Raw genomic sequence first — 16,414 nt, forward strand, 5'->3', positions numbered from 1 at the left:
GCCTTCCTAGTTGGTGGCTTCTTACCGTACTTGGTTCTAAACATCCGTTGAACAGCTGTGGCACAATTGTTTTTGTCGAACTCCAACTCACAGAAAGCTTGCTCCGCACCTGAACTCGGCAAGTTTGTGACTAGCGTTGACTATCGGCAAATTACCAAACTATGCTGTGGCAGTATACATGAAAAAAAAAAAAAAAAAAAAAAAAGAAAAGAAAAGAAAATAACCTTTCAGGGTTTCTCTTCAAAACGACAAATGTATGATATCTGTACAATGTTTGGTTCTTGTGTAATAAATAATTAAGTGTTCCCATTCTTTGTGTACACCCTGTATATACATTTTAAACAAAATTTACATACATAATGATAAGCTGTTTCGTTTTATTCCTCACAGTCGGCATTAACAGAAAACAGGAAAGTTGTATTTATGGCTTATCAGCTTACGAACAGAATACTGCTATGGAATCTGAATCATTTGAAACTTGGTAATCCTACCCACTTGTAGATTAAAACTGTGCAAAATGCTGTCCTTGAAGCTACTATCCTCACAGATCCAGCAGCTCAAGAGTTCTCTCACACACCCTACGTACCAATTTACTTACCCACTCATTTTAAGTGACAAGTTTCCTTTGGCATCACTAATATGCCAGGCTCAAAGTCAATGGAAGAGGGGAGGGGGAGGGGGGGAAGAGAAGAGGTACACAGAGAGGGGGAAGGAGGAGAAGGAGGAGGTGGACAGAGAGAGGCGGGGGGAAAGAAGAATGACAGAGAGAATTAGGAGGAGCTAATGGACAGAGAAAGGAGGACAGAGAATTGGCGGGGGGGGGGGGGGGGGGGGGAGAACAAAGTGAGGGTGGTAGAGGATATGGAAAAAGAGGGAGGAAGGGAGGAGGAGAGGACAAAGACAGTAGGAAGAGGGGATGGACAAAGGAAGGATGAAGCAGGAGATTAGGCTACATCCAATTCCCATACATATTTAGTAATTGTGAAGCATTGCCACGTTCACTAGTTATGCATAATTTGTTTCTGTCATTAGGTACACCATAATTTTCTGGACGTCTGTGAGAACAAATCTACTAGAAACTTTCAGACTACAGAAAATAATCGTCTGACTGGTGGTCGGAACTAGAAAGGAACAAGACTCAGAGCCTTTACTTGAAAAGCTAATGTCCATTCCAAACATGTGTATGTATGAGACTCATTTTCACAAAGAGAAACCCACAACTTTTTTTACAGCAACCACTTTAACATCAGCATGAGACTAAATGCAGAGCAAGCGGTGTGTTACTCTGGACATGTGACATAAATCTGAAAAATGTTGAAGAAACCCAGAAAATTCATCCAAAGTAAATGCTATTATATTGCAAAAGATCTCTCAAGTGATAACCATGATAATATAGCACCTGTAAGTACATGTATATACCCACTAATTTAATCAATTATGGCTGCTAGTCTTTAATATAATATATATGGAGTAGTAACAGCCGTCTGAAACACATGTAGAGCAATGTAACAGTAAATGTATCCCAGGAAAATCCTTTTGAGAAAATGTGTAAAGTGTGAGACAGATTTGCTGACCTTCCCTTAAGGATGAGATGGACATGGTGGTAATGAGTATGAGGGTAGGCACTAGCATCCTGTGACCTGCTCTTTGTTTTAACCTTCTCCACCCTAGCACTTCTTCTCCCAAAGGAGGGCACTGTTACCTCCTAGAGCTAGTCAGTGTGTCCGTTTCATTTTTATATTATCTATGGCAGTACAACACAGTCTGCCTCTCAAAGATAAGCATGGCCCAGCAATTCAGTCTCATAATTAATTACATATGCTTGAAATGGAGATTTAGAGACTAGATTTGAAGCCACAAAACATTTCTAGGTGCCGATTTGGTCTCTGGGGGTAATGTATTAGTAATAAAATACAAATTAAACCTGAAGAACTTGCAGGGAGGTAGAAAATTAAAAAGATGGGACCCAGTGAGTCAAAACGACTGGAGGTCGTCAAGTTTCAATCACAGCATTAGGTAACAGTCGAAACAAATGAGGGAAATAAATATAAAATAATATGGGTGGGTAGCTTTGACAAACTGAATAGTGAATGCAGCACAGGAATGCTTAGAGCAAAAGGAATAGTGCAACAAAAATCCTTACATAAATCGTGAGATATTGAATTTATTTAATGTGAGGAGAAAATATTAAAATGTATCGAATGAAGCATCTCAAAATTGAGATTGAAATTAAGTGAAAAATGGCAGAGCACGGATGTATGGACGAGAAATTGAAAAGTTGTAGAAGCACGCACAACTGTGCAAACAATAGATGTCACATAACGAAAAAATTTACAAAACCGTGGGCCGACAGCTTGGACCTCGAGCTAGTACCGATCTGATATAGAGAGATCCAAAGACGAAAGGAATGTATGTAAGTGTTCTACAGAGAAAAGGAACTTGAGGATAATATTATGGAAGAGACAAGGGATTGGATGCAGCTGACACTTCAGAAGAATTTGACAGAGCATTGAAAGTTCAAAGTCAATACAATGACTTAAAATCCTCAAGAGGATAGACCATGACAAAACTATGATGAGACAGGTTAACTCCCCCAGACTTCAAGAAGAATGTAATACTTCAAATACCGATGAAGGCAATCGATGACAGATGTGGGTTTTATCAGACCATCAGCTTTGTAGGTTGCAGTTGCAAAATAACTACCACAAATTATATTGATTGGCGACTCCATGTTGTCTTGTGCACTACGACCAGATAACAGGTATACTTGAAAAAAGAGACAGCATTGGTCGTATATTTTTTACTATTGCAAAATCGATTTTGCAATAGTAAAAAATATACGACCAATGCTGTCTCTTTTTTCAAGTATACCACAAATTATCTACAGAAGAATGGAATTACAGATAGAAACAAATTTTAGAAAGGGTCAATTTTGGTTCCAAAGACACACAGTCCTTTGCAAGGCAATAAAGATTCTACAATTAGCCTTAAAAACTATGTTGATGAAAGGCAAATACGTTTGTATATTACAAAAAGCTTTCGATAATGTGGGCTGCAATACACTATCAGAAATTTTGAAGGGAGCGAAACTGCATTGTAGTCTATCCCTCAAATTATTCAATCTCTGTGCTGGGCAAGAAGTAAAGAAAGCCATTGAGAGACTTGGAAAGGGAATTAAACATCAGGGAGAAGAAATAAAATCTTTAAGGTTTGCCAGTGACATTGTAACTTGTGTAATCTTGTCAGACTTATTGATGAAATACACAGAGCTATCAATGTGTGTCACTGCGTCTATATTTAGTGAGGACATTCCCAGCAAGGAAAATGTAGCACCTCATACGGAGGGATCAACAGCTAGCCAGCCAAGTGGCCACAAGCTCACTTTCATTCTCTGCTGAGTTCTTATACGATGGCAGTTTCCCTAAAAAACCACCATTATATTCACAGATTCTGCTAGATAGTAAAGCAGACTGTTCTTACTGTGATGCTAATCCACTATGTCTCTGTGTGAGAATGTTAGAGATAAGCTGCACTTTGGCACGTATGTACTGGTGTACTTATTCAGTTGAGTGAACTAACTAACTTTATGGTGGTTTCCAGCAATGCTTATCAATATCACCATGTTTGTGCAGAAGGTGGCAGGTCTAGTTGGATGGTGAAAATATTAAATAATTCCATCTTCCTATCATTGTAACTAGAAGAATGCTTTTCTTCAAATAAAATCTAAAGCTGAAGAGATTGTAATAGGTTATCACCGTCCAGTTACTTGAGTGCACAGGGACCACACTGTTAATTAGTCAGGGAAGTCTGCAAGCCAATGACAATGTTATGGTTTGTAGGATGCCACAAGAGCCTCAAAGCCAGACATACTAACGTATCATCAATTCTGCACTCAAGGATATACTGCTCTTTTGCATTTGTTACTACGAGCTGTTATTTGGTGAGTGGGGAACAGGAGGTTAGCTACAAATAAAAAGCTAAAAACTATAAAGAACCATAAATTTTAATTAAGAGGTGTATTGTTCTTTCTGAATCTGCATCTCACATCAGCAAAGGATTGATAATTACAGTCATATTTGGCACATGTTGTTTCTGATGATAACGTAAAAGACATCTACATCTGCATATGGTTAACTCCTTCACCTGCATGCCATGAATGATACGTCTGTCAACCATGTTACTTATTATCTTTAGCATGAAACAGGTACTCATTAGAGAACAAAACTATTCATTCATTAGCCATCCCCACTGCTGAACTTAGAAAATGTATAAAACTGTAAAATAGTTTGTAACACAATTTACACTGCTGCACGTGATTTCATGTAGCCTAATTAATGTGTTGCTTTGGAAAACTCTTAGGGGTGTTAACTGCTTTTAAAATACTAAATTAATTCTGAAATGACCATTTTTAGAAGAGTGTTCATACATGTGAGTTGGCCCTAAGGTGGTTCAGTTGCAACTTGCAGTTGTGAGCACACCAACACCAAAGCTGGCTTTTGTTCTGGGAGTCACATACTCAATTATGCAAATGAAAGAATGCATACTAAATCTAACAGAGGAAAGTGACCCATTAGATTTGATGTCAATTACTTCCGTTATTATGTTATTAAAATAAATAGTTCTTAACCTGAGGGTTAAAAAACTACAGGGAATAGTTTACGACATTTGTTATACAGAGTGAGCATAAAGTCTTGCCCTGATTATAAAAATTTATAACAGAATAACCGTTTGACATAATAAGTTACATTTGATGCCATTACATAGATTAGTGTTACTAGTTTTTAAGACCACTTACATTAGTAAACCTACATGTGTGCTCCCTCAGTAGCTTGGAGAATGTCAAGGCGTTATTCCAGTTCCCACCAGGTGTTTCGCAACACGTGCTCTTTTACAGTACCCACAGCAGCTTGTATCCTAGCCTTCAGTTAGTCGATGTGAGCAACTCGTGTGACAAAGACTCTGTCCTTGATACAGCCCCAGAGAAAAGAAGTTAAGGGGCGTAATGTCTGTAGAGTGGGGTGGCCAGGTTGTTGGACCGTTCCTTCCAATCCACCGATCCTAGGAAAGCTGGCGGAGATCCTTAGCCACATAGTCATTATGATTTGTGTTCACTGTGATGGAACCTTCTTGTGCAGAAAGAATTATAAGGTGTGGATTCTAACCTGGTCTCATCTTCCATTCCTAAATCTCCGACAGCTTTCCTATTCATCAACGCCTAAAATCCATTCTCTGTTTCAGATTCATTGATGACATTTTCATGATCTGGACTCTTGGCAGGGACAACTTTTGCTCTGTCCTCCACAACCCCAACACCTACTACCAAACTTGTTTCACTTGGTCCTTCTCAAATCAATGAGCGACCTTCCCACGTGTTAGTCTCCACCTCTCAGATGGCACCATAAATAAATCCGCTCCTATATAGCGTACCAACCACCCACAATATCTCCAATCTGATAGCTGTCACCTGTTCCATGTCAAAAAGTCTCTACCCTACAGCCTCACAACCTGTGGACACTGCATCTGCAATGGGAAGCAGATAATCTTCCCAGAGCCCCTTTTTAACAGACGGTATCCTATTCATCTGTGTCACAAACAGATCTTCCAGGCCATCTCCTCCTCTGATACCAGTAAACATGTTAACATACCACCAACTAGCACTCCTCTGATCCCTCATTATTACCCTGGACTTGAAAAGCTCATCCACTTCCTTCACCACGGCTTTGACTACCTCTTGTTGTACCCTGAGATGAGGGATATCCTAAACAAAATCCTACCAACATCACCCAAACTAGTATTTTGCCGCCCACCCAACCTACAGAATATCCTTGTCCATCCCAACTCCAATCCTGCTCTCAATCCTCCGACCCACGGGTCATTCCCTTGTGGTCAATCCAGATGCAAGATCTGATGCATACATCCGCCCAGCACCTACTGTCGCAGTTGTCGCGTGCGTTTACTCACCTATAAAGGCAGGGCCATGAGTGAAAGTATCCACACCATATATCTGATATGCTGCAATTACTGTGCCGAACCCTAAATGGGCATGGCTAGTAACCAACTGTCTACTCACACAAATGGCAAACTGTGGCAAAACTGCAAACATGGCTATCCAGTTGCTAAAAATGCTGCTCAACACAACAAAAATGATATCAACAGCTCCATCACTACCCGAGCAATTTGGATAGTCCCTTACGGCATTAGTTTCTCTGAAATATGCAGGTGGGAATAGTCTTCCCACCATATTCTGCTCTCTCACAATCCTCCTAGCCTAAACCTCTATTAACTTGTTTCCCATTGCCACACCTTACCTTTTCTCTTGGCTCTTCTGCCCCTCCACTCGTTTCCAATCCTGCTTACATACTGTCTTCTCTTACCACTCTTCCTTCTCCCTTGCCCCCTCCTCCCCCCCCCCCCTGCAGATATATTCTCACCCTTCTTCCCCTTCTTTCTTCCCCTCCCCACTCCCTATCTCCTATATGCATCCTTCCCTTTGGAATGCATCTCGCCGTGCACCAACTGATTCATTGTTGAAAGACTTGCCTCACATCATCATGCTACTCCCTCCCTCGCATCCTTCCTTCCTTTACTGGGGCCACCACCCTTGACAGGCTGTCTTGCAGTGGACTTGAGCATATGGGTGTCTGTGTGGTTGCATGTGTGAATGTGAGTGTTTTACTAGAGTTACTAGAGTACGAGCCAGAGCTCAAAAGCTAGTGTAAATGCTTTATTCTCTTGAGTGTTTATGTGCAACACATCAGTCAGCTATACATTAATGGTTGCCCTTCCTGTGAACAAATTGCCTTTTCTTTAAAAACTGGGAGAAGCTTACTCACTTAGAAGCAGAGTGCTGTTAAAAAGAAGACAGATATTGAGACCTGGTCATGCACAGGAATGTGAAAAAGACACAACCCCAAATGTTCAGCACAATGTAATACAAATCTACAGCTGCTTCACAACACATATCATCATGAATATTCTAGTGCCTTCAAGACATTATGTGGCCGCAGCCTCAACATCCCTTGTTTATTGCTCTGTTCTTGTCCCATCCTACTCACTTTGTAATCTTTCTTTCTTCCTATTTCATTTCTTGGTATATCCCCCTCTCTCTCACGAGCAGAAATCCCTTTCAGGGTGCGGTGAAAGTGTGCATGCTAAATATTTATTATGAGCATTATGCTCTGGTGGATTATTTATAAGACCGTTCAAAGTGGGTGACAAAAATGGTTAAGGCAATAAGACATATTTTGTAATTATAATGTGCTTGTTAGTATGTTTGAACAAATTTCACAGTTGACATCACAATCACACCAACATGGAATTTGCAATAGTTATGGATCATACCTAGTTACTGAAGATGCTGCAGCTGACAACCTACAACATTAGAGGTACCGTCCATGTGTTAACAACACAAAAACTAATGAAACAGGGTGTATACACAGCCAAGGAAAAAAAATTCCTGGAGTTTTCCCGGATTTCCCAGTTAAAAAAACATTTTCTTCAAGGTGAAGATACACTTTTTCCACGTTAAGTGACAGTACACTTTCCCTCAGAACTGAGAATTCTTTGAATGGCTATGGTCTTATACACCAGCGTAGAATGTCCCAGCACTTTAGAAAATGAAACACGGGGAGAGGGGGGGGGGGGGGGGGGGGGAAGTTGTGGAAAGATCTTTGCTGTGCAACAACAAGACGCTGCAAATTTTCACATTACGAAAGTATAAATGTGAATTTCACTAAACACTGCCTGTTACTTTCCGAAGTATTGGTATCGACATTGCAATGCACTTTTGTAAGCCAGTCATAGTTCATGTCACGTGGTCTCGCCAGCTGATGACAGCAGACATTCAGAGTATAGGACACATGATGTAGTCAGCCAATAGTAACATCACTGTTAAGTAGCACGAACACACAAATAGGAAAAGTTAATCGTTTAAATTAATATACATAGTGTTGCTACAAGAAAAGCACATATAATATTGGTCTCAAAGATTTGTGGGGATGTACAACCACTGGCTCTTCCTCCCAAAAATAACATCATTGTTCTGCAAGTCGATTAATGCTTGATTGTCAGGAAGGTGGAAATAAAATAAGATCTGTAACTAATAATGTATTTTAGCATTCTGTAATTATGTGAACGTATTTTAATTCACTTGATAGCTCCCAGTCACAGAAACCAGTTTTGTTTTCATTTACCATGAGAGCTGTGAATGAAGAGGAAACCGCAAAATCACTACACATAAACACTGGTAAACACTCCGCTCTCAAACTGCTTTGCACATCAGCTTCAGATCTACGATATTTCTGAACCAGGCAATACTCGATAGCAGGTTGAGTGTAACAAGACGAGATAGATTGCGAAATGTGTATGTGAGGGAAAGACTAAAGGAGGAACCAGTACAGGACAGGATAGAAAAATCAAGACTGCAGTGGTATGGACACATGAAGAGAATGGGTGAGGGAAGAATTCCAAAGAGGATGTTTGATCTGCAACTGGAGGGGAAGAGGCCCAGAGGAAGACCAAGAGATAGATGGGTGAAGGGAGTGAAGGAATGTGTGACGAGAAGAGGAGAGAACTGGACGAAGGTGGAAGAGGGGGAATGGTGGAAAGACAGAACACGATGGAGAGGCTTGTGTTCCCGACAGACCCAGCCAGTGGCTGGAAACTGTCCAAGATGATGATGATGATATTTTTTCCATAATTTGTGTGATGTCCCCATTCTTCTTCCTCGTTCTAACAAACAATCTTGTCATCACTAATTCTGTTACTGTTCATGCCAGTGTCAAAACTTATTCTCTGCTAAAATCACTCATCCTGCCAGTATCACCGGTTTCGTTATCCCACGTTTATTCTCTGTTTAAGCGTTACTATGTGTTCGTACAATGCTTTTTCCATGCTACTATCAGAATAGAACTTAAAGCGGTTGCTAGTTGGGTACTGTACACATGGCCCTTACTAGTGTAGCGATCTGGCCAAAAATTTCCTGTCAAAATTTCATTTTCTTGGGTACACCAAGAAGATAATATGTAAACTTTCTTACCTGTTATTCCTGTTTGTTGTTTATTTCCACTCTAGTAGGCTTATAACAAAGCTGATAATTCACAAACACAGTCAACTACAAAAACAAACAGCGATCGGCATTGACTCGTTCTTGTTTATTCCGCTCAGCTCGTCTAGCCCAACCCCTTTTGTCCCTAGGAAAGTTAATTTCCAGATGCAGCTGTGATTCCCCTGGCAGAGACATCACATACGCAATGCACACATTCAAAAATAAACTTACGATTCATTCAGAAATCAACTTAGAATCTATTCAAAAATGTCCAAGAACCAACAGGGCTGTGTTTCAAAATCATATGTATAATCAATAGGCCAAGGTGTGCTGGATGCTAGGCGCTTTGTGAAACTAGGTTTTTTTTCCTCAAGTATATGAATTTGGTATCGCCATTCAAATTGCCTCCTGAGGCGGATACTCCAGTTTGTCCCCCCTCCCCCTCCTCCTCACCCTCCCCCGCCTATCCCCAGCCCTTAGATCTGGGCCTGCTGCGCCTGCGTGAATCTGGCGGCTTGGGCGCACCAGTAAAAATTTTCCAGCTGCTTGCTGCAGCCACACTTATGTAGCCAGAAGTGGGAGAAGGTACTACTCCTACGTGACTCCACTGCACATGCGCATGAGCCCACTCGCAACTGCTCGAACAAATCCAATGTAAACAGTTGTGACGTCACGCTCATCGGAGGCAATTTGTTGTTATGAAGCATTGCATAGCCTTTGACACATTTTGCTTTGGCAGATGCTTGTGTGAGCAGTCTTTTGTTGTTGTATGTGGTGCATTTCCTTTGCAACTTAAGCTTTATTTTCATTTTTTTCTCTCGTTCATGTTTTATTGCTGTAGTATTATTCTGCAGTAGTGGGACATAGTAATATCCTTTGTTAGAATATCAGTTCTTACCAGTCAACATTACAAAAAATTAAATGAAAACTAAAACAATGAAAAATTCCCAGAATTATAAAAAATTCCCAGGTTTTTTCCAGTTTTCTCCCTGATGAAAAAATTCCCGGGTTTTTCCCGGATCTCACAATTGTCCCAGGTCGTATACACCCTGTGAAATCTTGCTTGTCCTTTCACTTAAAATTATAACAATTATTCCCAACTGTGTTAATATGAAAATAACATCAATCTTTATTCTTTTAATTCGAATGATGTGTTTGAGAGAGTTACTTGTTTTCAAGGTACTTGTACAAAAGATTACTGGATGTACTTATTTGTTGAGCATTTGTTTTAGTGATGTAAGTTGTTGCATAGTACCCTTGGCCTGAAGACCTGCAGGAAGGAAACTAAATTCTTGTAATGTCATCACAAGTAATATATCTGTATGAAATTGCACTTCATTGGGAACACCTTAATCACTTACATACCAGAAGGCACAAACATCAGTGGATTAGTGAGAAGTGACACAGGAAAGTAAGAAAATCACAGTCACCACACAAAAAGGTTTACACAATTAAGATCACAATAGACAATAATTCTTCATCCTTCATCTATCAAGAAACAAAGACTCTATGAATGTAAAGAGCAAAAGATTAGCAATAATGACCATAATGTTAAAACACTTACACCACAGAATTTAGGTTAAGCTTAGTATGTAATGTATTATGTGTGCTGAATGATCATGCACAGGAATGCGACAAGATACAACCCCAAATTTCTGTGTGTGTGTGTATGAGTGTTCATCTATGACAGTGACTGGTAAAGACTTAGGTCATTACTGCAACACAGAATTCATTGACTTCCCAACAGGAGATCTCAACATTAACTGATAAAAACAAGCAATTCACAGTTGTCATTATCTAAAGCTGACACTATTGTTTTTTCTGTTGTGTTGGAGAATATAACTATTTATAACAATTTATATTACATAGCACAAAAATTTTCTATAAGAAACGTAGCTTGTGAGTTGAGCAGCAACAATAAAAGAAGAACCACTTGAAAAACACTGATAATGAGAAGCCAGATGATGGGACCCGGTCATGCACAGGAACGCAACAAGATACAGCACCAAATTTCTGTGTGTGGGTATGAGTGAGTGTTCATCTGTGACAGTGACTGGTAAAGAATTTATTGACCACTCTTCCCAACAGCAGATCTCAACATTAACTGACAAAAACAAGCAATGCACAGTTGTCATTATCTAAAGCTGACATGATGTTTTTCTGTTGTATTGTACTTGTCAAACATGGGTATCAGACAAAGAAACACCTTTTAAGGCTCATCGTTGAAGGTAGACAGTCAGCATGTTGAAGACAATAATAATCATGATGTTGGTGATGATTGTGAAGATGATATGCAGTTATTTTAGAAAGTTTGAACATGTACTGCATTGTGAACACTTTTCACTAACATTTTGTCACATGGACACTTACCATAATGAAATTCCAGTAGTTCTTGTACTTAAATATAAAGAGAAGGGGTGTACTCAATTGGGCAGCAACAACAAAACTCACTCGATAGCTGCTGTCAGTTTATGATGTGTCCTAAGCAAAAGACATTTTTAAGAGTAAACAATGCAAAGTATTATTAGCATGGGAAATTTAAAAGTACTTTAATTACTTTTAAAACAACGAGCTGTGTGGGTATTTATTGTCCTTGCCTCATATACCATCACGTAATTCACAACAAGTGGCAGTTCCCAAATTTATCTAATAGGAAGGTAGCAATGTGAATGAAAGAAGCTATGTAAAAGTAACAGTGAAACTGAGCCCCAGAAGTCAAACAAAGAACTGAGAGTAATGCATTATGTAGAAACTATAGATGACAGAAATCACTCACTGCAATGACAGCTGCCACTATAAAGATGATTCTAATGTCTACAAATAACTTTAAAACTGTCAACAGTAAGTGAATGCAGACACAGTCTTAACTTACTTCATCTAATGCCCCATCAATGTTATAATTAGATCCATCTCCTTCTTCCTCTTCCTCCTCCTCCTCCTCCTCCTCTTCCTCCTCCTCCTCCTCCTCCTCATCATCATCATCTTCTCCTCCACCAGTGTCACGATCACTTGAGGGTTTTTTGGTTCTGTCATTGGGTTCTACCTTTGCGACAATATCAAGAGAGTCTGCTTTGAATTCTTCTTTCGCTACTTTCGGATCAAATAATATCTGCAGTGATAACTGTGCACGTGAGCTTGTTTCAAAGAAATCAAAGTACTGATTCAACTTCGTGCAGCACTCCAAGCAAACAGTTTTTGGCAGTGGATCCTCTGGGTATAACTGAAACAATAATACGAATAATAAATACAGCGGGAACATGAATTTGGCAGGAACTCATCACTAGCTACATATTAAACATACAATACACTTATCATGGTGCTCAAAATTATGGTGATGTAGCAAGTATCTGCTCACAAGAATGAGAAACTAAATAATTCTGTATCCAGACAGAAAATTTTAGAGTATGTAACCATCTACAGAGTCAGAAGAATGCAGTATTAGGATACGTCCACCTAAATGAGACAGCTTTCATGCATGATGATGGAATATTGCTCAATTTGTTTCTCTTAGTTGCTTCACATCAGCAGGAAGGTAGGTGTGCATAGCAAGCTGGAACCTCATATATGAGTACAGAATATCATTTACAGGTAAGGCCACTAAACTGTTCTCGTAAACTTAAAATCTGTTGCACAGCATATCACATATCACTACAGTACAGTGGATAAAAGGAAGCTCAAATATTAAATATCCATAAACATTTGATAAATGACAAATTCCTAATCCAACATGTTCAAAGCTTATGATGCATGCAGGAAGTTTAAACCACAGTTTAAATGCCTGGAATGGTTCCTGAACTAATGGTACAAATTCCTACTTTCAAATAGTTTTTCCAAATAGGAACAATGGTACTGCCATCACATTCACTTTCATCTGCATAGGTCGAAACCAATAACTGGTCTCCATACACTCTGAAGCGACACGTTATTAAAACAATGGAAACTCCAGGCAGGAGTACCAAAAATGTAGGAAAATTGGACTGCTACTTGCCATAAAGGTAACATGCTAAATTACATACAGGCGCAATTAAAAAGGCACCCACACATAAGCTTTTGGTGCAAGCCTTCATTGGAAAAAGAGAAACACACACCATTCGTTCATATGCGAGCACATCATTGGCATTCTGGCCTGAGCTGCTGCAGTTGACAGTCATGTGTGCACAAGGTGTGTTTGCTTGTGTGAATGAATGGTGTGTGTTGTTCTTTTCCGATTAAGACTGTTGCCAAAAGCTTATGTGTAAGTGTCTTTTAATTGAGCCCATTTGCAACTTAGTATGTTATCTTTATGGTTAGTAGCTATCTGTCTTTCCCTACACTCTTGTTTTTAACCTGCATAAGTCTTCAAGTGATACTTTTGCTTTTACATTCTTAAACTTTATAAATCTTTCAGTGTCTTCACAGGGCAGACCAAATAATACAGAGTTTGTTGATAAACAAGCATAACAACCACTTTAGCAGATACAGCTCACAAGACAGGTGAACAAGCCTACAGGAGGCTTACAACTAACTGTTTAACTGCTAAGTTCACAAAGAGATAAATTTAGCACCTTCAAACAAGCAATAGTAGCCTGCCACACCAGAACTAGCCATACAGTGTGTGAAAGACCTCGGGGTCCAACTCAATAATAATGAAGCCAAAAAATTGGTAAACTTCTCAAGAATTTATAGTATAAACATTGCAGAAAAAGATTTGTTTTTGCTATTTTGATCTGATGCAATTTACAAGTTCAAGAGCAGCAAATTACTTCTTTAATATTTTGTTTGTTTGAGCAACAGCCTCGAGATATTCAGTTTCAAACAGAATTTTTTTACTAAAGAAGAAACATGCTTAATGTATTTATGCATAAGTATAAAAAATGACATAAATGAAACACAAGCTTCTTATAATCAGATCACAGAACTACGTCTGATTTTTGCAAAGATAGAATTCTATACGGTATAAAAACAGTAACTGATACACAAAAAATACAGAGCTTTTCTCATAACAACAACTGTTTTACTGCTATATCACCAACATCTGAGTACAAATAATCTATGTCACTGACATCAGGTTCTTGTAGAACATAAAATATATCTGTGATGGCCAGCAACAAAAGTGAGGAACAGTCATTTTCATTTCAGTTTTTACCATGAAACATGTGTGTTTATACTAATTTATGCAATAAGGTCCAACACTAAAACTGACATTTTTTGAAAATTTATTTGATGAATCTGCGAATGTGCCATGGCCTAACAACTTAACCTGACACAAAATACACAACACTGTTGCATAATGTTACATAGTCCATCAATATTTTTTCTTTTTTAAAGGGAGATTTCTTTGAAGCACGAAACATATTTTTCTTATGTGATTATTAATACCACAATTTTCAGTTGTTATTGTTGTTGTTGTGGTCTTCAGTCCAGAGACTGGTTTGATGCAGCTTTCCATGCTACTCTATCTTGTGCAAGCTGCTTCATCTCCCAGTACCTACCGCAACCTACAACCTTCTGAATCTTCTTAGTGTATTCATCTCTTGATCTCCCTCTACGATTTTTACCCTCCATGCTGCCCTCCAATACTAAGTTGGCGATCTCTTGATGCCTCAGAACATGTCCTTCCAACCGATCCCTTCTTCTAGTCAAGGTGTGCCACAAATTTCTCTTCTCCCTAATCGTATTCAATACCTCCTCATTAGTTATGTGATCTACCCATCTAATCTTCAGCATTCTTCTCTAGCACCACATTTCGAAAGCTTCTATTCTCTTCTTGTCCAAACTATTTATTGTCCATATTTCCCTTCCATACATGGCTACACTCAATACAAATAATTTCAGGAACGACTTCCTAACACTTAAATCTATACTCGATGTTAACAAATTTCTCTTCTTCAGAAACGGTTTCCTTGCAATTGCCAGTCTACATTTTATATCCTCTCTACTTCGACCATCATCAGTTACTTTGCTCCCCAAAGAGCAAAACTCCTTTACTACTTTAAACGTCTCATTTCCTAATCTAATTCCCGCAGCATGACCCGATTTAATTCGACTACATTCCATTATCCTCATTTTGCTTTTGTTGATGTTCATCTTATATCCTCCTTTCAAGACACTGTCCAATCCGTTCAGCTGCTCTTCCAGGTCCTTTGCTGTCTCTGACAGAATTACAATGTCATCGGCGAACCTCAAAGTTTTTATTTCTTCTATGGATTTTAATTCCTACCCTGAATTTTTCTTTTGTTTCCTTTACTGCTTGCTCAATATACAGATTGAATAACGTCGGGGAGAGGCTACAACCCTGTCTCACTCCCTTCCCAACCACTGCTTCCCTTTCATGCCCCTCGACTCTGGTTTCTGTACAAATTGTAAATAGCCTTTTGCTCCCTGTATTTTACCCCTGCCACCTTCAGAATTTGAAAGAGAGTATTCCAGTCAACACTGTCAAAAACTTTCTCTAAGCCTAAAATTGATAGAAACATAGGTTTGCCTTTCCTTAATCTGTTTTCTAAGATAAGTCGTAGGGTCAGTATTGAATCGTGCTCCAAAATTTCTACGGAATCCAAACTGATTTTCTCCGAGGTCAGCTTCTACCAGTTTTTCCATTCGTCTGTAAAGAATTCTTGTTAGTATTTTGCAGCTGTGGCATATTAAACTGAAAGTTCGGTAATTTTCAGATCTGCCAACACCTGCTTTCTTTGGGATTGGAATTTTAATCTACAGTTCATAACCAATAGATTGTGGTCAGAGTCCACATCTTCCCCTGGAAATGTCTTACAATTTAAAACCTGGTTCCTGAATCTCTGTCTCGTCATTATATAATCTATCTGAGACCTTCCAGTACCTCCAGGCTTCTTCCGTGTATACAACCTTCTTCCATGATTCTTGAACCAAGTGTTAGCTATGATTAAGTTATGTTCTGTACAAAATTCTACCAGGCAGCTTCCTCTTTCATTCCTTACCCTCATTCCATATTGGCCTACTACATTTCCTTCTCTTCCTTTTCCTACTATCGAGTTCCAGTCACCCATGACTATTAAATTTCCATCTCCCTTCACTATCTGAATAATTTCTTTTATCTCATTATACATTTCATCAATCTCTTCATCATCTGTGGAGCTAGTTGGCATATAAACTTGTACTACTGTGGTAGGCATGGGCTTCGTATCTACCTTGGCCACAATAATAAGTTCACTATGCTGTTTGTAGTAGCTTACCTGCATTCCTATTCATTATTAAACCTATTCCTGCATTACCCCTATTTGATTTTGTATTTACAACCCTGTATTCAACTGACCAGAAGTCTTGTTCCTCCTGCCACTGAACTTCACTAATTCCTACTACATCTAACTTCAACCTCTCCATTTCCCTTTTTAAATTTTCTAACCTACCTGC

The 16,414-nt window shown here is 39.1% G+C and overlaps 1 protein-coding gene across 1 annotated transcript in view; it reads right to left on the reverse strand.

The window, feature by feature from the left end:
- The window catches only part of LOC126237533 (zinc finger protein 879-like), a 388,958-nt gene that overhangs the window by 312,936 nt on the left and 59,608 nt on the right, over positions 1–16,414 (reverse strand). The window contains exon 2 of the mRNA XM_049947716.1: positions 11,919–12,266. Within this exon, the coding sequence (XP_049803673.1) occupies positions 11,919–12,266 (348 nt within the window). The remainder of the gene's footprint in view (positions 1–11,918; positions 12,267–16,414) is intronic.

This window comes from Schistocerca nitens, chromosome 2, assembly GCF_023898315.1.
Source record: "Schistocerca nitens isolate TAMUIC-IGC-003100 chromosome 2, iqSchNite1.1, whole genome shotgun sequence".
NCBI lineage: Eukaryota > Metazoa > Arthropoda > Insecta > Orthoptera > Acrididae > Schistocerca > Schistocerca nitens.